We start from the raw sequence: 23,128 nt of genomic DNA, 5'->3' as shown, positions 1-23,128 counted from the left end.
ATTCCCTTAGCTTGTACAGATGTAATATATACTAATTCCCTTAGCTTGTAACGATGAAATGTATACTAATTCCGTTAGCTTTTAGCAGCAAAATGTCTACTTATTTCCTTAGCTTGTAGAGATTAAATATATACTAATTTCCTTAGTTTGTAGGAATAAAATGTATACTAATTCCCTTAGCTTGTAGAGATGAAATATATACTAATTCCTTTAGCTTGTAGCAATAAAATGTATACTAATTCCCTTAGCTTATAATGATGAAATGTATACTAATTCCCTTAGCTTTTAGTAACAAAATGTATACTAGTTCCCTTAGCTTGTAACGATATAATGTATACTAATTCCCTTAGCTTGTAGAGACAAAATGTATACTAATTCTTTTAGCTTATAGCGTTAAAATGTGTGCTTATTCCCTTAGCTTGTAGCGATAAGTTTTGTTTATGTATTTCCTCAAGATCTGCCGCTGTTACACTTTAAGAAACCCCTGAACCAACTTAAAACAGAATAAAAAATAAACTATCAACTATCTTAAATACTGAAATGCAGAACAACAAGAAAGAGGAAGTTTTGAAAATAAGTCTGGATCCTTGGTAAACGTGAGGTGTCTACCACATTTACATGCCTCTCCTGTATATACAATGAGTAAACTAAAGCACGTAAGTCAATATGCATGTGTGTGTAATGGGTTTCTGCTTTATTCGAAAACATTTACCTTGAGTTTGTGGCTGTGCTGGGAGAAGAAAGGAGGGTAAAGAAAAATATGGAAAAGGGAGAACAGTTTTTTTTCTTTACCTTTGTGGCTTGGGAAGAAGGATCAAATATCCTGGAAAGCAGTGAAAGAGAAACCCACTTCGGTCAAGTTACATGCTCTAGAATTTATCTAGCAAAATCACTCTAAAAAGGATGTAAAAAAGATTCAGGTAAATGATAAGTTTATCTGTTATATTGTTAAAATCTGTTAAAACATTTAGTTAGTGGGACATCCAAAGATGGATCTTCCTGATCCATATCCTCGCCAGGTCGTTATCGAGTTGCAATGCTGGATCATTACCGGGTGTCTGGAACAAGCCCAGAATCTATTTGCATAGAAGTGAAATTCCGATAACTCACGTAGAAGAAATTTGTTACCATATACTTGTTTCACTGACTTATTGGATCCATCTAGGTACATGGGGTAAATGCACTGGGACCTATCATCAGAAAGAACATTGAAACAATAAATATCTACTTTGGGCTAGATTAATTTGAATGTACATAATAATAATAATAATAATAATAATAATAATAATAATAATAATAATAATAATAATAATAATAATAATAATAATAATAATAATAATAATAATAATAATAATTTAAAAAGTTAAGTTGATTTTGAGTTTAACGTCTCTTTCAGCAGCGAGGCTATATCAGATAGGACCTACTAATTAACGTGAAATCCGAACCATATGAGCTACCACTGGGAATAGAATAAGTAAAAGAATCAGAACAGTAAGAAGAATGGCAATAAGAATAGGAATAAACATTAGAATAAGAAAGAAAATAAGAATAGAAATTGGAATAAGAATATAATGTAGATGCTTCTATTGTTTAATAGCTGAAGAGTAAATAATTAAAGGGCACCTTCCTTTTAGGATAAAATCTTTCAAATCTTTCAGTTTAACGTCCCACGCTTATGCCTTTTAGGCTAAGGGAAACGGATGATTAAGATAAGTGAATTGGTGAAATGATAATGTGAAAGGAAACGGGATTCCTTTCAGGAGAGACTCAATGGCTATATGAAGGTAAAGGCTCCAAATTTTCGAAATTTTAGCACACTCAGGATCACATTTTGACCGCCTTTATTTTCCGAATTTCTTCTTCAGATTCCTCAAAGGCCGGGTGAATTCCCTGAGTCATATGGAACGAGGGTTAATGAGAAAAGGATCTTCACCGGGGGATCGAACTCCACCGTTGGTAGATAGATGCCTTAGCGACTAGGGTACCGAAGCTGGTTATAAAGCAATAATAGCAATAATAATAATAATAATGAGAAGAAGAAGAAAATGAGATGAACAACAATAAGAACGAACAACGAGAAAAATTGTAAGAATGAAAATAGGAATGAAGACAAGACAATAGGAATAAAAGAAAGAGAGAAATAAAGAACAGAATGAGAACGTCATCATCATCATCATCATAGGTATTCTGCCTTTATTGGCAGGTCACTTGCCGCAGCCGAGAAGCTTCCATGCTCCACGGTCCTCCGCTAACTTCTTCGTCTTCGCGTATGATCTTTCTGTTTTTATATAATCCATTAATTGTAGTCTCCTTCGTCCCCTCCCTCTCTTTCCCGACACCATATCCTCAAGGACGTCCCTCATGATACAATCTCTTCTTAGGCAATATCTCAACCAGTTTCTCTTCCTCTTCCTAATTATATCTAAAAGTGTTCTTTTCTCTCCCACCATTTCTAACACCCTCTCATTCGTTTTCCGCTCGACCCAACCAATTCTTTCCATTCTTCTCCACACCCACATTTCGAAGGCTTCCAGTCGATTTTCATCACCTTTACGTAATGTCCACGTTTCCGCCCCATACAGTACAACACTCCACACGAAGCATTTTATGAGTCTTTTTCTCAACTGTTTCTTCAAGGTCCCACAAAACAGACTTTTCTCCCTCCTAAAGGCTTCTTTCGCCATTCCTATCCTTGCTTTTATTTCACGTTCGCACTTCATGTTATTACTAAGAATACTACCCAGATATCGAAAACTATTCACTTGTTCTATTTTCTCCCCTCGTACTTTTATATTTGACACAGACCCCTTCGTTCCAATCATCATGACTTTTGTCTTTCTAACATTTATTTTCATCCCATATTCTTCAAAGCCCTTTCTCATTTTTTCTAACATTTTACTGATTTTCTTTTCAGATTCTGTAACAAGCGCCATATCGTCTGCAAATCTCATGCATTTAATCATTTTACCTCCTACCGAATGAGAACGAGATAAGGAATAAAAAAAATAAGAATAAAAATATAAAATGGATGCAATTAATCCCCACCTGATTCCTCCTCCTTCTCCTCTTCGTCTTCATTCTCATTGTCTTGAAATTCGTTGAAGAACAGGTTGCCTATCTCCCCGTGGGTAGAGCGAAGTGTGTCTTGGCTATGCAAATACCTTTTCCGAGCAACCTCCGCAATCGCTTCGTGTCGCCAGCAGATCAACAGCTTGCCACTTTGGATCTTCTCTCGTAAAAGAGGAGCTGAAAAAAATGTCAGAAATAGACCATAAGGAACAATATCATATAATATATGCATTAAAATATTTACTATGATCTATTACTCACATGCTACAAAATATCAGTTTTCTCAAAATGTATTAAATTCAGCAATAATAATAATAATAATAATAATAATAATAATAATAATAATAATAATAATAATAATAATAATAATAATAATATAATAGTAATAAATTTGAAATCAGTTTCTCTTAAATAAACTGAAGTACGACATTATTTAGTACACAGAGAAAAATCCGTTCTCCGGACAGCGGTCTATAGAAATCAGTACGGAGCATACGTTATCTGTATGCTGCATAGGCACTGCCCTTAGATGTTACACCATGCCGTTGCAGGATGTCTGACAGCTAACAGTTTTCCGTATATCATATGCATATACTTATGTTACCTGTTATATACGTCCATTTGTATATGAGATCCTGACCTCCTACATTGTTTCATACAGAAAGTACGTATAGATGGAACACTTATACAGAAAGTATTATAAAACATGCGTTTTCAGTTATACGTCTGTTGTACGTTAAGTCCAAGAACTACAGGAATTACGCATGTAACCTATCTTTTTAAGTACGCCAGCTACAATGTTTTTCTCAGTGTACATAAAGAGCATATTTTTTGTACTGAGACAGCTCGTAATCTTATCATGAACGTTAGAAGACCTCCAGATAAGAAAATCCACGGAACCTATAGTTATTCAGCCCCATTTCGCAATATGACATTCGATATCGATCCATTCTTTTAAAGAAATGCAGTGTCCATGAGGTTATATTCAAATGCCAGTGGCTTATTCTCTAATTGGTCTCGGATGTCCAGGAAACTCTGAGCAGAGCAGCGATGTATGGACATTTGACGAAGCGCCTGAGAGGTGAGGGTGAGGCAAGAAAAATGAAAATTTCAGATATTATATACAGAGTGGACACAAAATCACTTTACCTGATATGTGAAGAAATAAATATTTTGGGATAAGCGACTCTGTACCAACCCTGTATATGGTTCAAAAATTCCTAAGTAACCTCGGGTATCGTAGTCGCTAACACTTTTGTCTTTGATGCGAGGAGTCCCCGGTTCGATTCCCAGTAGTAACATCGGTCGAAAAGATGTAATAGCTTTCTCCAGCTAGTGATTTTAAGTGAGAATTTTTCCTGGGTTTTCCTCATTCACCCCAGAAACATGCTGGGATGGTATCCAGTGAGAAATGAATTATTTAAAATATTGGATTCCAGTCGTGTATTCTGACATTTTTTTTACAGCAGCTCATAGGATATCTTTAGCGGTAGAACTGAATTTCTAACTATACGCAATCGTATGACATTTCTTAGCGCATACATGATAATGATAATTGAATGTGCAATGTAATGTTCACTAATAAATTAGTTGTATATAATCAACATTAGATAAAATAACATATTTGTTGATAGAGTAATAGAGTAAATAAGGAGCTGGAAATTTACCTATGCATCCGTCCCTAAACTTATAAGCTGAACATTAATGTGCCCATGTCGTACGAAAGGGAATGGAACCCTGTACTCACTCATATAGCCATATAAGTTAATAAGGTCTCATCAAAGGGGATAAAATAGGTCAAAAATCTTCGAAATTTACATTTTTCATTTTTTTTCACCCATGGATCATCCAAACTTACAGAGGCACATACCCTGGCCCTATATTATCATATCAAATTTTTAAATTTGCAAATTTCCAAAATTTAATACGGTGTCCGTAGATGCTCCTCCTGAAATTTATGGGGGAGCTACGGCACGCCTACAAAAATTCAGAGGGTGGTCTTATGCAACCCTGGCCAAGGCCCCTGGGCAGAATCATGCTCCTAAGCCAAGGATTCAGGCACGAAAATGTTCTCAACCGGCGCTCATACTGTTATACGAATATTGCTTGATGATAGAAGCGTCATTTCAGATTTTGTTTGGAAGGTGCAAAGAGAATTTCCTTCCTCAAAGTGCAAGTGACACATGATTGGTTACTACAGCCAATCATGTCAAAGTTGTTCACGTTGAAAAGTGGATTTTCTCAATGAATCTTTGTAAGAAAATTCCCTCAGACACTAAATATCTCTCGTCGATTCAATGTAGGCAAAACGGGAATACCCGCTCCGCCTACAGATAAGATAAGTGATAATAAAATAAATAAGTAAGGTCTAGTTAGGTAAGTAAGCCAAACGGGCATCAATCAGCATTTGATAACCTGGCAGTCCGGATAACTCGGTCACACCCTGGAAGGGCGAAAAAAAAAAAAAAAAACCCGCGCGCAAATCCGTTCAAGGTCATTGCCCGCATGCGTGTATCACACTTACCGCATTTCTTTCGCTCGCGTCACACTTCCACTCCTCCATCACGTGTCTGGCGCTCAGCCGTTCAGTCTACCTGCAACTCCCCCCCCCCCATGGTTAGTCGATTTCTTAACTGCGTCGCGTAACTCGATGTGAGAGACTGTACTGTATTGTTTCTGAGCAAGCAATACATACCAGTTCAATACTGTATTTTCTGAAGGAAAACTCGTACTTATTCTTTTCTAACCCCATTCCCGATAACCAGAGCTGGATTTAGGCTTGGTGGGGCCCTAAGCTACTGAAGATAATGGGGCCCTTTATGTGTCCAGATGAACGTAGGACCCTATATACAGAAACGAAGAAACCAGTAATATTTTAGGAAGCAGACTAGCAGAAGGGGCTCCACTACTTATATCATAGGGGCCTACACAAACGAAGCACTGTTGCTATATGTAGATTTTACTTTATTTATTATTTTTCTTATATTTTGGAAATGTACATTCAATTTTCCCTTGAATTTTTGGGGCCCTTAAGAGTATAGGGCCCTAAGCTATAGCTTGTTTAGCTCATACGTAAATGCGGCACTGCCGATAACCCAGCATTTTCGCAAACTCAATCACCCTTCTTTCCAAAATAGGCCGAGTTTTCGGTACTCTACTGTACTGAAACGCAGAGAACACATCATGAAAGCCACAAAACCGAGAGAGAGAGTCAAAATTACTTCAATAAATGTGGTTCTGGTTACTTGCCGATTACCGCTACTAAACGCAGTAACAACGAGAAATCCGGTTTTACTATTGGCTACATATACTTTGAAAGTTCATCATGATGTTAAAAATGTGAAACAAAACTCACTTGTTTCTATTCACACGTTTTTTTTCATTTGTTTTTACTTGTAATGTACTCTATTAAGATACAATTTTTCGAAAATCTTCTCCTGAGGTTTGTTCTTACAAATTAGAGCTCAACATTTACATCATAACGTCGAAACATGTAATTTAATTTTCTAAAAGATAAACTTTTCAATCTAATAACAGATGTCTATGAAAGCATAAATAAAAGGGAAACGTCTATCTATTTATTCTTTTTTCTATTTTTAGTAACAAACGAACGTAAACGACCTTTTAAATTTAATTTAACTTAATTTCTTATTCTGCCAGTTTTCCTCGATCATACGCTTCTTTTATTCTATTCTCATTCTATTTTCTCGGATAAATTTATTTTGTCAATGTTCATTTTACAAGCAAATTAAGGATATAGTATTATTCTTTATCTTTCTTATCTTTTATAAAGCTTCAGTTGGTCTTCTAAAAGTACTGCCAAGTTCTTACTTTTTCTCTCCCAATTTTCATTGTGAGTTCCGTTGGCTTTGTTTCCATAATTGTCCACCATGGCGCTGTCAGATATGGAGAGTTTCTTCCAAAGCTTTCTTGATGAAAGAAGGCTGCAGTGTTGCTAATGAAAGATGCTAAAAACGTACTACGTAATTAGTCAGTATTGGACTACGTATATAGTTTAGGATCCCACTCTCTTGGGGGTCCCAAAAAATTTAAAGGAAAAATTAAATGTACATTTCCAAAAGATAAGATTAACAGGCCAAATCACTGCGAAATTAAAATACCGCTAATTTTACAGTAATTATGTGAATCTTCAAGTAGATACAAGATAATCGTATTGTGAAACAAAAAAGCGCTAGACAATATTGTTTTGCATGAGGTACCGTCATCACGCAAAATAATATTGCCTAGTAGCTTTTCATTTGCAGCCATTTATAAACACAAAAATAAATGCCGATTTTCTAAATTGCCGGAAATCGAAAGCAGATAAGTAAGACATGATAACGGTATCTTATGTAAAATAATATTGTCTAGTGAGCTCTTCTTCCACTTTTCGATTACCTTTTATCTATTTGAAGGTATACATAATTACTGTGCAATTAACGGTATTTTAATTTCGGCTTGATGAGGCCTCCAGAACGAACTTGAAACGAATTAATTTTCTCGAAATTTATATGGAATTGTATATTAAATTTATTTGATTAAATTAAATAGATAATTATATTAATATAAATTATAATTGTAATAAATTATAATTATAATACAAATTATAATACTGTAAAGTCAAACTCTTTGTAGGCTTATGAGGGCTTATGAGACTCATGGATAGGTTCTCTCTAGGCTCTGATAGATGACGACCTGGATTAATGCTTAGCCTGGCCTTAAACTTCACCTAAACATTTATCTTTTCAACAATGGTGCCTCTACAGTGGAATCTTAACGGTTTTAGTAATAAGTTTGAGGAATTAAAACAACTGGTACCTGAATTTTCACCAGCTGTTAATTGCTTGCAGGAAACTCATTTTCATCCTATATAATTATTTTTATATAGTTACACGATTTACAGATATGGTAAACATACTGAAGATCCTGCTGCTGGCAGCGTAACCATTACTGGAGCGCTGCCTGAGTTCTTCCCTCGGCCGATCACCACCTGTTCATTGTATGTTCCTCGTACTGATGCCTTTTTGAGAGCCGATTTTATTCAACTTTACAATCAACTTGAGCCTCATACGTTGATTGTTGGAGATAGAATTCATACCATGGGAGTCTATTCGAATTGGTGATCGTGGCCGACCGATTACGGAATTTCTCGAAGAGACTGAGATGGTCGTCCTCAATGATGATAGTAATGTTCAGTTTCTTACTGGATCCGTTCCATACTCATGTATTGGCCTCTCTCTGTGCTATGTTTCCCCTCTTGACTTCCTTCACGTGGAGAGTACATTCTAATCTCTGTAGTAGTGGTCATTTTCCAGTGACCATTTTCGTATTGCCAGTTCATGCCATCCTCGACATTTCAACACTAACATTTCGCTAGCTTAGTGAGTTTCACCCCCCATGAAGATTTTCCCGTATGTGCAGCTGTAGACCTACTTGAGAACACTCTGACGGATGCTGCCCATGGTTCTACACTACAATGCGGAGGCGATGGTCCACAACGGCGAGTTCCTTGGTGGTTTGCGGAAATCTGTAAGCTATCCTGGCTCGTAGATGTGAGGTTGCCACTTTTATTCCGCACCCAACCAATGAATCTTCAAGAATTCATAATCTTCGTGCACGTTCTATAAAGGTAATCAAAAAAGTTCTGTCGCTTTTTGTGGAGGTCTGTGTTCAATTTGCCCTCACACCGTGAGTTAAATGCGAATGGAGATAAGACGAAGGTCAGTTGTTGGTGTGGGTATTTCCAACATACTACCTGGTTGTGGCACTTCAGTTACACCGTGAATTTCCATAATGACATAGTGAACATAGGACCTCCACAGAGTGTCATAAGGACGTGTATGTTGTACGAGTTCAGACTGGGGTCAAACGCCTCTGCAGCGTAGCGGAAGAAATGTCAGGTCTTAGGTGAGGATGTCGTGACTAAGCGGACAGTACAGCGGTGGTTTGGTGGGCTGCACCAGAAGAAGATCCTCCTGTGTGTTTGGAGGACTGCTCGCGCCATCGTGCATCGGGAACTGCTACCAGCTACTCAGAGCACCAATGCAACTATGTACTGTCAGCAGTTGAGCCGCGTTCAAGAAAAAGTCAAAACTCTGGAGCCTGCACTTCTGAATTGCAAAGGGATCCTCCTGTTACACTGCAAGACTAAGCCCCACGTGGCTAAGTTGACACGGGACACCATTCTATGCCTTGGATGGGAAACACTATTGCATCCGCCATATTCCCAGGACATTACACCGTCCGATTATAGCCTGTTCCATTTCTTGGACAATCATCTTAGGAGACGCCAGTTCAAATCCCTAGTAGAGGTGCAAAATGCACTTGATACCTTCTTCGCTTCATGGCCCACCAAGTTCTACCTCGATGGAATCCATGGCCTTCCAGAACGTTGGCAGAAGGTCGTCGATGCTGATGGGGACTATTTTTGATCTTCCAGTTACGTCTTAGCTGACATATTAATGTTCGAAGATGGTGGGCGAAAAAATGACAAAACTTTCTTGGTTACCTTTATAGATATTTAATAAAATTTACGAAACACTAAATTTGAAAAGATTATTAAATAGTAGTCGAATACCGATGAATAATTTGACAACGAGTTCTCTTCATAAACGGTCACTAATTTCCCCTTAGTATGACCGCTCTATTAGTAAACGGGATTCTGGAGAAACACCGTTCAGAGATAACCAACTTATTGGGCAGACATTTTTCTTCGGAGTGTTTAATCGCTTTTGCACGTGTACAGAGAAGAACTTCTAAATTTTCATAGCATCAATACTGACGATTACAATATTTTCCTCACGGCTCATGAATTCCAGAATGCCTTAAGTGAGTTGCCCAAAACTGATCAAAGGACTAATAGCATATTTTATCATATGTAGCGCAACATCTCGAGTTATGCACAGCTTGCATTGCTGCAAGTGTTTAATCGCACCTAGTTGAAGTGTATGTTTCATATCGATGGCGCGAGGCTCTGATGCTTGCAACCTTGATGCTAGACAAATCCCACAACAGCTACGAGCTACAGTTAAATTCTCTTACGAGCTGTATCTATAAACTTCTTGAGTGCATGGTAAACAAGCGTCTTGTTTGGAATTTAGAATCAAACCCTCTGTTGAGCAAGTTTCAGTGAGGCTTTCGATCTTTACGATCCATTACAGACAATATTGATAACCTTGAAAGCCAGTTTTAAGAAATCTTCTTCTATGGTTAGTACGTTGTTGCTATATTTTTGATTTGAGAAACGCTTATCACACAACTTGGAGCAGCTAAGGGTTGAAACAATCACACGAGTGGAGATTTCGTGGCCACAATTTCTTGGGTGAAAGTTATTTCAAGGTGCGTGTAGGCGTTAGTCTCTCAGAGGAATCTCGCAGGAAAACGGTGTTCCGCAAGGCTGTGTTCGCAGTGTCACAGCGTCCGATGTCGAGGTCAACAGTGTTCTATTTCGTATCCAAGCTACTGCATCTGGTCTCTTTTATGTTGACGATCTAGTTATTTATCACCGTTCCAGATAGTTATTTATCACCGTTCGGATATTACTTGACAGCTTCAACTTACTTTAAATCGTCTTGTTTGGTAGTTGAATAAAACAGAATTTCGTTTTTTTTTTTCTGGGCAGAAACTTAGTGTGTGCACTTCTGCCGGCAACGAACTTTTCTTGTTAATCTGAACTTGTATCTCGATTGCACTCGTCTCTCATTTGTTGACACGGTTCGATCTCTGAATCGAATTTTTGATCATCGCTTAAAATGGATATCATACATTTGGAATCTTAAGTACTCTTGTCTCCGAGCTATGCACCAGCTTCGAGTGCTCTTCCACTACACCTAGGGTGAAGATCGTAATTGGTTTCTTGAGATAATAGCATAGTCTTACTCAATACTAACGCCCGATTAGCTCACAATCATCCATTTATTCATTCAAATCAAAACAGTTGAAGTTAACGTCGGATATCTGGGTTGGCAATGGTCAAGTGGCGACCACTGTGTTGGGGCTGTTGGCTGTGGTGTGTTAGGGTAAACTCTCTACCACGTGTGGAGCAGTAAAGCAGCAGTCTGCAGGGAACTGAGGAGATGGTGATAGTATCAAATCAGTGATCTCTCAGCTTTAAGAAAAGGACAAATTATTGGTTCTCGATTATGTCGTACGAGCATGACAAAAGTGGCAAGTGTGTTGCATGTGTCGTTAGGGACAGCATTTAATGCAATGACAGCTTACAAAACTCACGGAAAAAGTCACATAATCGAAGAAGAACAGTGGTAGGGAAAAATCTTCATTGAGAGGTCCCACCGCGCATTAAGGCGGACTGTCGCTCAGAATCGTCGTGCGACTGCGGAGTAAGTGACGATGGAACACAGGTAGCACCTGCTACAGCCTGTGTCGACAACCACAGTCCGCATCAAATCACATGACATTGAGATACAGGGACGGGTTGCACGGAAAAAACTGTTGATAAGGGACCATGACGCTTTAGAACACGCCAATGTTCTAACTGAGACCGCTGACAAATGGAAACGTGTGGTATAGTCGGATGAGTCATCGTACATCATATGTCAAACCACTGGTCGTGTTTATTCGTGACAGAGTCCCCAAGAAAGCTATCTGCAGTGTCTTTGCCCAAAAGTGGAACGTGGTGTTGGCTCTGTGATGTGGGCCGCAATATTCTGGTTTTCAGTGGGTCCTATGGTGACGCTTATTAATCAAAACCTAGGGGATCATCCTATGGTTCAGATGTTGTTTCCTGGTAACAACTCAACATTTTTGGACAATAATGTGCTAATTCATGCAGTAGGAGCTGTTGCATTGTGATTTAAGGAACATCGGGATAAAGTTGGACACCTCCCTTGGCCCTAGCCCATCCAATCACTGAACCTGAACATAGCTGAATATTTGTGGCGTATTTTGAAGACGCGAACCTAGCGTAGATTTCCGCCTCCATCCTCTCTCATGGAACCAATTGATGCATTGAATTGAGAATAGTGAAACATTCATCTTGCTTCTATCCATAACCTCTTTGACTTTATTTCACGTCGTATCAGAGGTGCTCTGAGCGCAAAAGGTAATCCAACATTATATTAATCTGGTAAGTAGCACTTTTCGCAGATGTTTCTATTACTTTGATAGCCACCTGTATTATCTAATCTAACACAAAGGAAACACATAATGCTAAGCACAGCAAATATATGCTATACTGAGAAAAACAATGTACGTGCCGTACGTAAAAACGTAGGTTTCATTTGTAAACACTGTAATTTTTGGATTCAACGTACAGCAAGCGTGTAACTGCAAAAGTATATTTTACACTTCCCGTATAAGTGTTCCGAATAAACATACTTTCCATACAAACGAGAGAACTGTATATAGGTTGTCAGGATCTTACATACTGACAGACATATGTAACATATATCTGACGTATGTAATATACGGAAGACTGTTAGACGTCATATATCCTGCAACTTTATGATGTAATATCTAAGCGGGAACACTATGTAGCATACGGATAACATATGCTCCGTACAGATTTCTGTACGAAATATAAGGATTCCGTATATTTGTACAATGTACCGCTGTCCGGGTAACAGAGTTTTCTCCAGTATAGTAAACTAAAAGAAAAGGTATGAGGTACTCTGAAATCACGAAAAGTGTTGATCTGATGTTACAATTCGTATAACTTGAATATATGTATTTTGAGTTAGCGACTAAAGAGACTTATTTTGCATACCTTAACAAGTGTTCCATATATTGTGCCGTACCAGAGATGGTCATGATGTTTTGACCTTAAGTATTACTGTCTCAGCGACCAATTGGCTTGTAGCGACCAGAGATGGTCATTTTTCCTAACCCTCCCTCACTCTCACCCTCAATTGACACCCCTCACCCTCCATCACACTCACCCTCCATTGACGCCCTCTCCTCACACTCCCTCACACTCACCCTCCATTCACGCCCTCCCCTCACCCTCCCTCACACTCACCCTCCATTCACGCCCTCCCCTCATCCTCCATTCACGCCCTCCCCTCACCCTCCATTGACGCCCTCCCCTCACCCTCCCTCACACTCACCCTCCATTGACGCCCCCACACTCACCCTCCATTGACGCCCCCACACTCACTCTCCCTCACACTCACCCTCCATTGACGCCCTCCCCTCACCCTCCCTCACACTCACCCTCCATTGACATCCTCACACTCACCCTCCCTCACACTCACCCTTAATTACTTTATCGCCCTCACCCTCATTTTAGTAGTTGAATATACGTATTCATGAGGGCAAATGAGGGAGGATGACCATCTCTGGTAGCGACATTGGAAAGATAAGAACACTGTCAACTGTTGTGATATTAACCTGCTGAAAGCAAGTTCCTCACCGGAGGTTTGGTGATAGAACATTTGGAGTATATTGGCTCACGTCAAAAACGTCATTTTCACGGTTACCCACGAAATGAGACGGAACAAAATTTTCATGACCAGATATGGGACATCCTTAATTTTTGTAGTCAATTCGGCTGTCACGTAGTAGGGGCACATTTTAATCTACTTAAACGCACCAATTGAACGTTCCTTTGCAGCACTACTGTTATACAAGGGCTAGGTAAAACGTTTCCGGAATTTATGTTGTAACTATTTATTAACACAATATAGGTACACATTCACTTAATTGCCTTCAAAATAGCATGCTTGAGAACACACATAGCATATAGAGGAGCAGTTAAAAAGTTCTCGGAATTTTTGTTCTAACTATTTATTAACACAATATAGGTACACATTCACTTAATCGTCTTCAAAATAGCATGCTTGAGAACACACATAGCATATAGATGAGCAGTCAAAAAGTTTCCGGAATTTTCGTTCTAACTATTTATTAACACAATATAGGTACACATTCACTTAATCGCCTTCAAAATAGCATGCTTAAGAACACATATAGCATATAGAGCAGCAGTCAAAAAGTTTCCGGAATTTTCGTTCTAACTATTTATTAACACAATATAGGTACACATTCACTTAATCGCCTTCACAGTAGGCTCCTTGAGAACACACATAGCATATAGATGAGCAGTCAAAAAGTTCCCGGAATTTTCGTTGTAACTATTTATTAACACAATATAGGTACACATTCACTTAATCGCCTTCACAGTAGGCTCCTTGAGAACATTCTGCTCGTGCTAAATTAGCGGATTTCTGGCCCTTCCCCAAGATCAAAAAGGATCTCAAAGGGAACCGTTTTGCCAGCGTAGAAGACGCCCAAACCAAACACGTTCAAGAAACCCATGAACTTTGGAACATACCAAAACAGGACTTTAAGCGTTGTCTCCAGCAATGGCAAGAGCGGGGAGGTAAGTGTGTGTGTTCTCAAAGTATCCTATTTTGAAGGCGATTAAGTGAATGTGTACCTATATTGTGGTAATAAATCGTTGCAACAAAATTCGGAGAACATTTTGATTGCTTCTTGCACATTAACCTATAGCTTAACACGGACTAAATGATCTCTCTTACCACAAATCGAATATGTACCTCCGGTGGTGAAAGCGCATACGCTATTCATAGACCTATAACTACGAGTGAGGTTGAAATTTAAAATTGAGTTTCTAGCACAGATTTAGCGATATAGTGATACACTTAGCAACACTGAACTGTACACCTACATTCGAAAGCCTGACTACACAGAGAGAGCTTCGCAAATGAAATTAGCAAAGGGCTAGAAACTCAAGACGGGAAGAAAAATAGTTTTTTTCAAAAAAGTAGTGAAATTGAGTTATTGCCGTATTGGATAGTCAGTCAGTGTGTGTATGCTCCTCTCTCTCTCTCTCTTTCTTTTTTTCTCTCTCTCTCTCTGTGTATGTATGTATGTGTGTGTCCTTCCTTGTTTGCATCTTTCTCGCAGCAGTTCCCTAAAGTAAACTCCCTTTTGTACTCCAGGGAGAGCTGTGTTTGCCTGTGTGATGACATAACATTTACTCTTGCTCGAGCCTTCAAAACACAATGACAAAACAATAACGCCAAGCATCTCAAAACTTGTTGGAAGTAGACATCTCCAAGGAGCGGAAAAGGGGGATGATTGTCATGGTCTACTTCCCTCAATATTCTTTTCTTCTTTTTTTGGAAAACTAACTAAGTACTGAAACTAATGTTTTGTCTTAATCGTCTTTCTTCCTTTTCAGGAAATCATCTAATGAAATAGTGTGGTATCTAATTGTTCTATCTTTATATCGAGAAAGTTTGCAAATCTCTCAAATCAGTTCGAGACTTTAAAGCTATACTATGAAAAAATCCTAGAACGGTTATGTTCGTCCTTCTATCCGTTTCTCGACAGCTATCAGAACGAAACCGGTGAAGGAGATAACGAAAAACTTTGTTTACCACCTTTTATTCATATTAGGGGCATAAAAACCGGCTTTTGAGAATTAAAAAAACGGTTTTCACCAAAACCGGTTTTCGGTCTTCTCCGAAAACCAGTTTCGGTGTTCTTCAAAACCGATTCGGTTTTCAGCGAAACCGGTTTCGGTTTTCTTCAAAACCGGTTCTGGTTTATTCCAAAATTGGTTCTATTTCTGACGAGAACAGTGTTTCGTTGTTCTCCAGAAACCGATTCCGCTTTCACAGAAACAGTTCTGTTTTCCAAAAGTTTTCACCGAACCGGTTTCGCTGAAAAAAACGAAACCGGTGAAAAACCGAACCGGTTTTTGGAGAAAACCGAAATATCGGTTTTTAGGATTTCGATTTTTCTAGAAACCGGTTTCGCCCATCTCTAATTCATATCACAAGGTTCAACCGTAATCTTAGATCTTGCAACCTTTAATTTGACCCTTTTCCCGACACCATGCGCTGATGATATTTTGCACAGCGAAAAAAAGTTGAGCGACAAAACAAAACAATATTCCATTTTTACTTATATATTTAATCGTATATATTTTTAAAATTAGAACTTTTGTTTGTTCATAAAGATCGATATTAGTCTTTTCGTATGCAACCAGCGTCACTCTTGAGTAAAACAGGATTATCTGGTGTACAGGGATTAACATATGCAAGTTCAATTAAAATACTGGATTTCTACGGTTTTTCGTAACACTTTTGAAAAATTTAAATAAAATATCTTTGAGAAACATTTAAAAAAAAATGACAAACAAAAGACAATAAATTTTTAAAAAGTAAAAAATAAAATTAAAAAATTAAAAAGATGTTTTCTTTTAAAGGGAATGTATCATGAGGGACGTGCTAGAAGGTATGGTGGCAGGAAAGAGAGGGAGAGGGCGAAGGAGCAGGCCCGTATCCACGGGGGGGGCAAGAGGGGGCCGGCCCCCCTAAATTTTGGCTGGCCCCATAAAATTTCACGGTAGGCTTGCAAATGAACTATAATATGGTGATGAAGTATAATATGTTTGGGTTGGCCCCCCCTAAATTTTTGGGCTGGCTACGGGCCTGCGAATGTACAATATCAAACAGAAAAATTACACGTGAAGACGAAGAGGTTATCAGAAGGTCGTGGAGCATGGAAGCTTCTCAGTTGCAGCCAGTGACCTGTCAATAATGGCAGAACACTTATGATGTTGATGATGATTTCTTTAAACAAAATAAGCAAAATGAAACAAACCGTGCTAAAATGTAAAAAGAAAATCTGTTTCAAGAATACTTTTAGGGAGTCCTATTTATGTATAAATATAAACAAAAGCATGGATAGTGTTCTCATACAGGGTGTTACAAATATGTCACTATATTTTTGGGAATAGAGTTTTCACATCAAAATAAGAAAAAAGTTTATATGGACTTGTTCTCAAAAGTGAATAGCTTTGGAGTTATAGGGAGCCGAAAAAGTGAAACAGATGGACTTTGAAACTCCATTACTATGAGATCTACCGTAGTCAGGTCAAGACATCACTGAGGAACTGGTATGTGAACTATCCAAATATCCATGTTTAAGAATTCTCCATTACTTGCATACTAATGTTTAGAGAGGTAGGTTGAAAGTCATCAAGTACTCCCAAACAGCCCTCTAAAAATGATTGTGCAAGTACCGGAAGTTTTGAAAGATAGATATTTGGATAGTTCACATACCAGTTCACAGTGATGTCTTGATCCTACTACGATAGGTCCCATAGTAGTGGAGCTATAAACTTTCAAAATTCACTTGTTTCACGTTTTCGGCACCCGATAACTACGACACTACCCAGTTTTGAGCACAGGTCCACATGAACTTTATTTTCTTAGTTTGACGATAGAAATCTGTTCCCAAAATATTGTGAGACATTTTTATAACATACTGTATAGGATCGGAACATTCGGATTTATAAGAGAATTGAATTTATAAATTGATTGTAAAAATGGAGCTTCTAATGCTTTTCTTTTTAATCACGCATAGATGTTTTAATAAAAAAGTAAATTTCTTGAAAAGGTCGTTTTACTTTTCCGTATTATTTCTTTTGTTTTGTTTATTGATTTTTTAAAAAAAGAATAAGTGTTTTGAAAAATATTCTTTATTTTATTTATTGTTTCAGTCGAATGATAGGTTGTACATAAAATAATTTTACTTCCCCATCTCTATTACGACTTCGTTACAAATTCACTAAATTATACAGGTGCTATTAATATAGGTTGCTATATATATCATTAGCCATAAGGTTCACTTATTAATGTCATAATGAAAGTCTTAATGACACTATATTTTGAATATTAATTTTACATCAATGTGTGGCATGGTTTAGAGCACCTTGCCACACATTGATGTACGCAACGAATAATACTTTTTATTGCCACAAAATTAGTTTTTTTGATTTTCTCAAGAACTACGCATGAGGATTTGTTAAGTTTCGTGATATCTATCTGTTGATATACAGAGTGGCCAAAAGTAGGTATATAGTACCGTACTGATCAGCTCATTGCATTTTATTGTTATCCATCAGTTAGACTTAGTTTCTTTATTACCTGTTCTTAATGTGTTTTTACTTACATCTTAAGCTCGGAAAGAGCCGAAGCAAATAAACCCATAAACTAGAATGATATACTTGATCAGTGCAGCGGTGTATACCTACTTTTGGGCCACCCTGTATGTCTTACCTTTAGACATATATTGTTTTTATTCTATTGTTTAAGAATTTGATTTCTCAGTCTTAGGGTGGCGAGCACCAAACTAGTATAAATTACTCTTGTAGTAATTCTTACTTCTTTAGTCTGGACTACTTCACTAAAGTACTTCCGTAGTAATATGCTATTTTAGTAACTGTTGGAGAGCTCAATTTCTATTTACTTCTTTAGTTGTAACTAAAGTAGTAACACCTTTTTACTAAGGAAGTAAGCCATTTCTGCACACTGCTGGCACGTGTATTTCGTTTTCTATCGGCAGCTGAAGCTTATCGGAAAATTCACCTATGAATAAAGGCAGAGAATAGTGTTGGAAAAAGCAAACGAGCTTCATTCGTTAAAAATGCGTTTAATACGAGAGGAATATAATGCAAAAATGTTGTTAATTGAAAGACAAAGAAATCATAGAAGAAGAGCATAACCTTAAATGGAAAATTCAAGATTGAAATTGAGCAAACTTCAGGTTCCGGTTCTTCAGGCAATATGTTCGAGAAGTTTATGTTTTTGTAAATAAATATAAATATGTTTGATATGTATAAATCATATTTTATTTGCTTGATATTTTTCTAGTGGTTTATGTGTTTTTGTTTTCCACATGACATAATATTTGTGTATATTATTTCAGTATTAGTACATTTAATTTTTCTAATTACCATTCTAATATTAATTTGTGTTAGCAAAATTATAAAAGTAGACATCTTGTTTTTCTTAGAAATTATCAAAACACCTTTATTGTATAACTTTGTGTACTGAAGTAAGAAATAATATGAAAATATTAATTCCCTAATTGCAAAAAAAATAAATAAATAAATAAATAAATAAATAAATAAAAAATAAAAAAAATAAAGAATAAAAGAAAAGAAAAAAGTGAGAAACGTAACTATAAAAGAAATAAAAGAAGTGCCTTATTAATTCATTAAAGAAGAAAAATTTTTTACACTAACTTGTTATTTTACTAGAAAATTAGGTAAAATTTTAATTAAAAATAATTAAGTATAATACACCTTCTGACAGATTGCCTTGCAGAATCTGCTTCTGTATGAAATGCATATTGGTTGATGCCATTCGCATCCATAGCATTAAGGTGAAACACGCCTTCAGTTCTATTCCAAAGTAGTGTAGAACTGCAGCAGCCACAGTAATATTCCCACACGTGTTCTGTTTATATCGCATTGTTTTAGTAAGAATTTGGAAACGTTTCTCACAACACCGAATGTACGTTCTATTACACATTTTGTAGCAATACGGGCTCTAGTCTAGTTCCCTTCGGCTTCTATGTGGGGTAGAAATACAGAAGTCATAAGATGTTTGGAGAGAGCATGTCCACTGTCTCCTTAACAAGCAACCCATCATATTGTCCATTATTAAATTCTACAGCAACTTTACTATTGTCCCAAATGCGTGCATCATGTGTGGAACCCAGCCAACGGCTCTTACCATGTTCAAAAATTTCATATTGGCATCACAAATGATTTGTGTATTGATAGAAAAGAATTTTTTGCTATTTCTATATTGTTCTGCTTGTGCTCCAGAAGGACAAAGTATGGGTATATATATATATATATATACATAATTTATGACCCCTATGGCATTTGGCAATCCACCAATTCGATAGATTTCCCTTTCGTTCATTGATATATTTTCTTGGTTCTGTGGCATGGATACATGCAGTGGCTTTAAGGTTATTCATTACGTCCAAATAGTTTGTGTCTAAAACGGTAGATGGCGCCACCGTCACCAATGTTAACATATGCAACTAATAAAATTAAAACAATCAAAAATAAAATGAACAATTCAAAAATTAAGCAAAAACGGATATAATTTGGTTAATGGACGTTACAAAATCTAGGGAATGGTACGTGTCGATTTCACTTATTGTTATTAGTTTCATTGTTAGAGGCCACCATTGTTAAGTAAACAATCAACTTTATCTGCCGTACTTTTTACCAGAAACTGACCAAACTTTACACACCCATTTAAGATTGAAATATCTAGGGAATGGTACGTGTCGATTTCACATATTGTTGTTAGTTTCATTGTTGAAGACCACCATTGTTAAATAAACAATCAACTTTATGTGCCACACTTTCTAAAACAAACTGACCAAACTTGGCACACCCATCCGATTAGCACAGATACATCTAAGGAATTGGACCCTGTCGAATGTTCGACAGGTTTCATTGTTCGAGGAAACCATTGTTAAACAAACAATTGCTGGATTTTTCCATTGTTAAATAAACAATTAACTTTATCTGCCATACTTTATACTACAAACTAACCAAACTTGGCATACTCATTTACAATTGAGACATCTATGGAACCGTACGTCGGTACGTGTCTATTTCACTTATTGTTGTTAGTTTCATTGTTAGAGGACATCATTGTTAAATAAAGAATCAACTTTATCTGCCATACTTTCTACCAGAAACTGACAAAACCTTGCACACTCATTTAAGATTGGAATATCTAGGGAAAGATATGTGTCGGTTTCTCATATTGTTGTTAGTTTCATTGTTCAAGACCATCATTGTTAAATACACAAGCGTTGGATTTCTACATTGTTAAATAAACGATCATCTTCATCTGCCATACTTTCTAACACAAACTGACCAAACTTGGCGCACCCATCGGATTACCACAGAGATATATACTGAATGGTACCAATCAATTTCTCATATTGTTGTTAGCTTCATTCTTCGAGGCCACCATTGTTAAACAATCGTTGGATTTCTCCATTATTAAATAAACAAGCAACTTTATCTGCCATACTTTCTACCACAAACTGACCAAACTTGCACAATCATTTACGATTGAGATGTCGATGGAACGGTACGTGCCGATTTCACTTATTGTTGTTAGTTTCATTCTTAGAGGCCACCATTTTTAAAAAAACAATCAACTTTATCTGCCACACTTTCTACCAGAAACTGACCAAATTTTGCACACGCATTTAAGATTGAAGTATCTAGGGAATGGTACGTGTCGATTTCACATATTGTTGTTCTTTCATTGTTAGATGCCACCATTGTTAAATAAACAATCAAGTTTTTCTGCCACACTTTCTACCACAAACTAACCAAACTTTGCAGAATCATTTAAGATTAAGATATCTATGGAATGATATGGGTCGATTTCACATATTGTTGTTTGTTTCATTGTTAGAGGCCACCATTGTTAAACAAACAATCAACATTAATGGCCATACGTTCTACCAGAAACTGACCAAACTTTGCACACCCATTTAAAGTTGAAATATCTACGAAATGATATGTGTTGATTTCACATATTGTTGTTAGTTTCATTGTTGTAAGACACTATTGTTAAATACATAATCGTTGGATTTCTTCATTATTAAACAACAATCAACTTTATCTGCCATATTTTCTACCACAAACTAACCAAACTTGCACAATCATTTACGATTGAGATGTCGATGGAATGGTACGTGCCGATTTCACTTATTGTTGTTACTTTCATTCTTAGAGGCCACCATTTTTAAAAAACAATCAACTTTGTCTGCCACACGTTCTACCAGAAACTATCCAAACTTTGCACACGCATTTAAGATTGAAATATTTAGGGAATGGTACGTGTCGATTTCACATATTGTTCTTTCATTGTTAGATGCCACCATTGTTAAATAAACAATCAAGTTTTTCTGCCACACTTTCTTCCACAAACTAACCAAACTTGCACAATCATTTACGATTGAGATATCTATGGAATGGTATGGGTCGATTTCACATATTGTTGTTAGTTTCGTTGTTAGAGGACACAATTTTAAGTAAAGAATCAACTTTTTCTGCCGTACTTTCTACCACAAACTGACCAAACTTTATACGTCCATTTAAGATTGAAATATCTAAAGAATAGTACGTGTCGATTCCACATATTCTTGTTAGTTTCATTACTAAAGGCCTACATTGTTAAGTAAACAGTCAACTTTATCTAACACACTTTCTAACACAAACTGATAAAACTTGGCACACCCATCGGATTACCACAGAGATATCTACTGAATGGTACCAATCGATTTCACATATTGTTAGTTTCACTGTTCGAGGCCACCATTTTAAAACAATCGTTGGATTTCTCCATTATTAAATAAACTATCAACTTTATCTGCCGTACTTTATACTACAAACTAACCAAACGTGGCATACTTATTTACGATTGAGATATCTATGGAATGGTACGTGTCGATTTCATTTATTGTTGTTAGTTTTATTGTTAGAGACCGCCATTTTTAAATAAACAATCAACTATATCTGCCATACTTTCTACCAGAAACTGACCAAATTTTGCATACCCCTTGAAAGTTGAAATATCTACGGAATGCTATGTGTCGATTTCACATGTTGTTGTTAGGTTCATGATTGATGGCCACCATTTTTAAATACAGAACCGTTGGATTTCTCCAGTGTTAAGTATACAGTCAACTTTTGTCTGCCATATTTTCTACCAGAAACTAACCAAACGTGGCACACTCATTTACGATTGAGATATCAATGGAATGGTTCGTGCCGATTTCACATATTGTTGTTAGTTTCATTGTTGAAGGCCACCGTTGTTAAGTAAACAATCAACTTTATCTTTCGTACTTTCTACGAGAAAATGAAGAAACTTTGCACACCCATTTAAGATTGCAGTATCTAGGGAATGGTACGTGTGGATTCCACATATTGTTGTTAGTTTCATTGTTGAAGGCCACTATTCTTAAATAAAGAATCAACTTTATCTGCCATACTTTCTAAAACAAACTGACCAAATTTGGCACACCCATCGGATTTGCACAGAGATATCTACTAGTCGATTTCACATATTGTTTTTAGTTTCATTGTTCGAGGCCACCAATATTAAATAAATAATCGTTGGATTTCCCCATGGTTAAATAAACAATCAACTTTATCTGCCACACTTTCAACCACAAACTAACCAAACTTGGCACACTCATTTAGGATTGAGATATCTATGGAATGGTA

The 23,128-nt window shown here is 36.9% G+C and overlaps 1 protein-coding gene across 2 annotated transcripts in view; it reads right to left on the bottom strand.

Moving 5' to 3' along the window:
* Positions 1–23,128, bottom strand: part of LOC145686678 (NACHT domain- and WD repeat-containing protein 1) — a 1,466,154-nt gene that overhangs the window by 154,858 nt on the left and 1,288,168 nt on the right. For both annotated transcript variants that reach the window (XM_081760197.1, XM_081760198.1), the window contains one exon: positions 3,046–3,246. In XM_081760197.1, the coding sequence (XP_081616323.1) occupies positions 3,046–3,246 (201 nt within the window). The remainder of the gene's footprint in view (positions 1–3,045; positions 3,247–23,128) is intronic.

This window comes from Thermobia domestica, chromosome 5 (assembly GCF_964235325.1).
Source record: "Thermobia domestica chromosome 5, izTheDome1.hap1.1, whole genome shotgun sequence".
Classification (NCBI taxonomy): Eukaryota; Metazoa; Arthropoda; class Insecta; order Zygentoma; family Lepismatidae; genus Thermobia; species Thermobia domestica.
The sequence above is the reverse complement of the archived record's forward strand: the minus strand, read 5'-3'. Positions and strand labels throughout refer to the sequence as shown.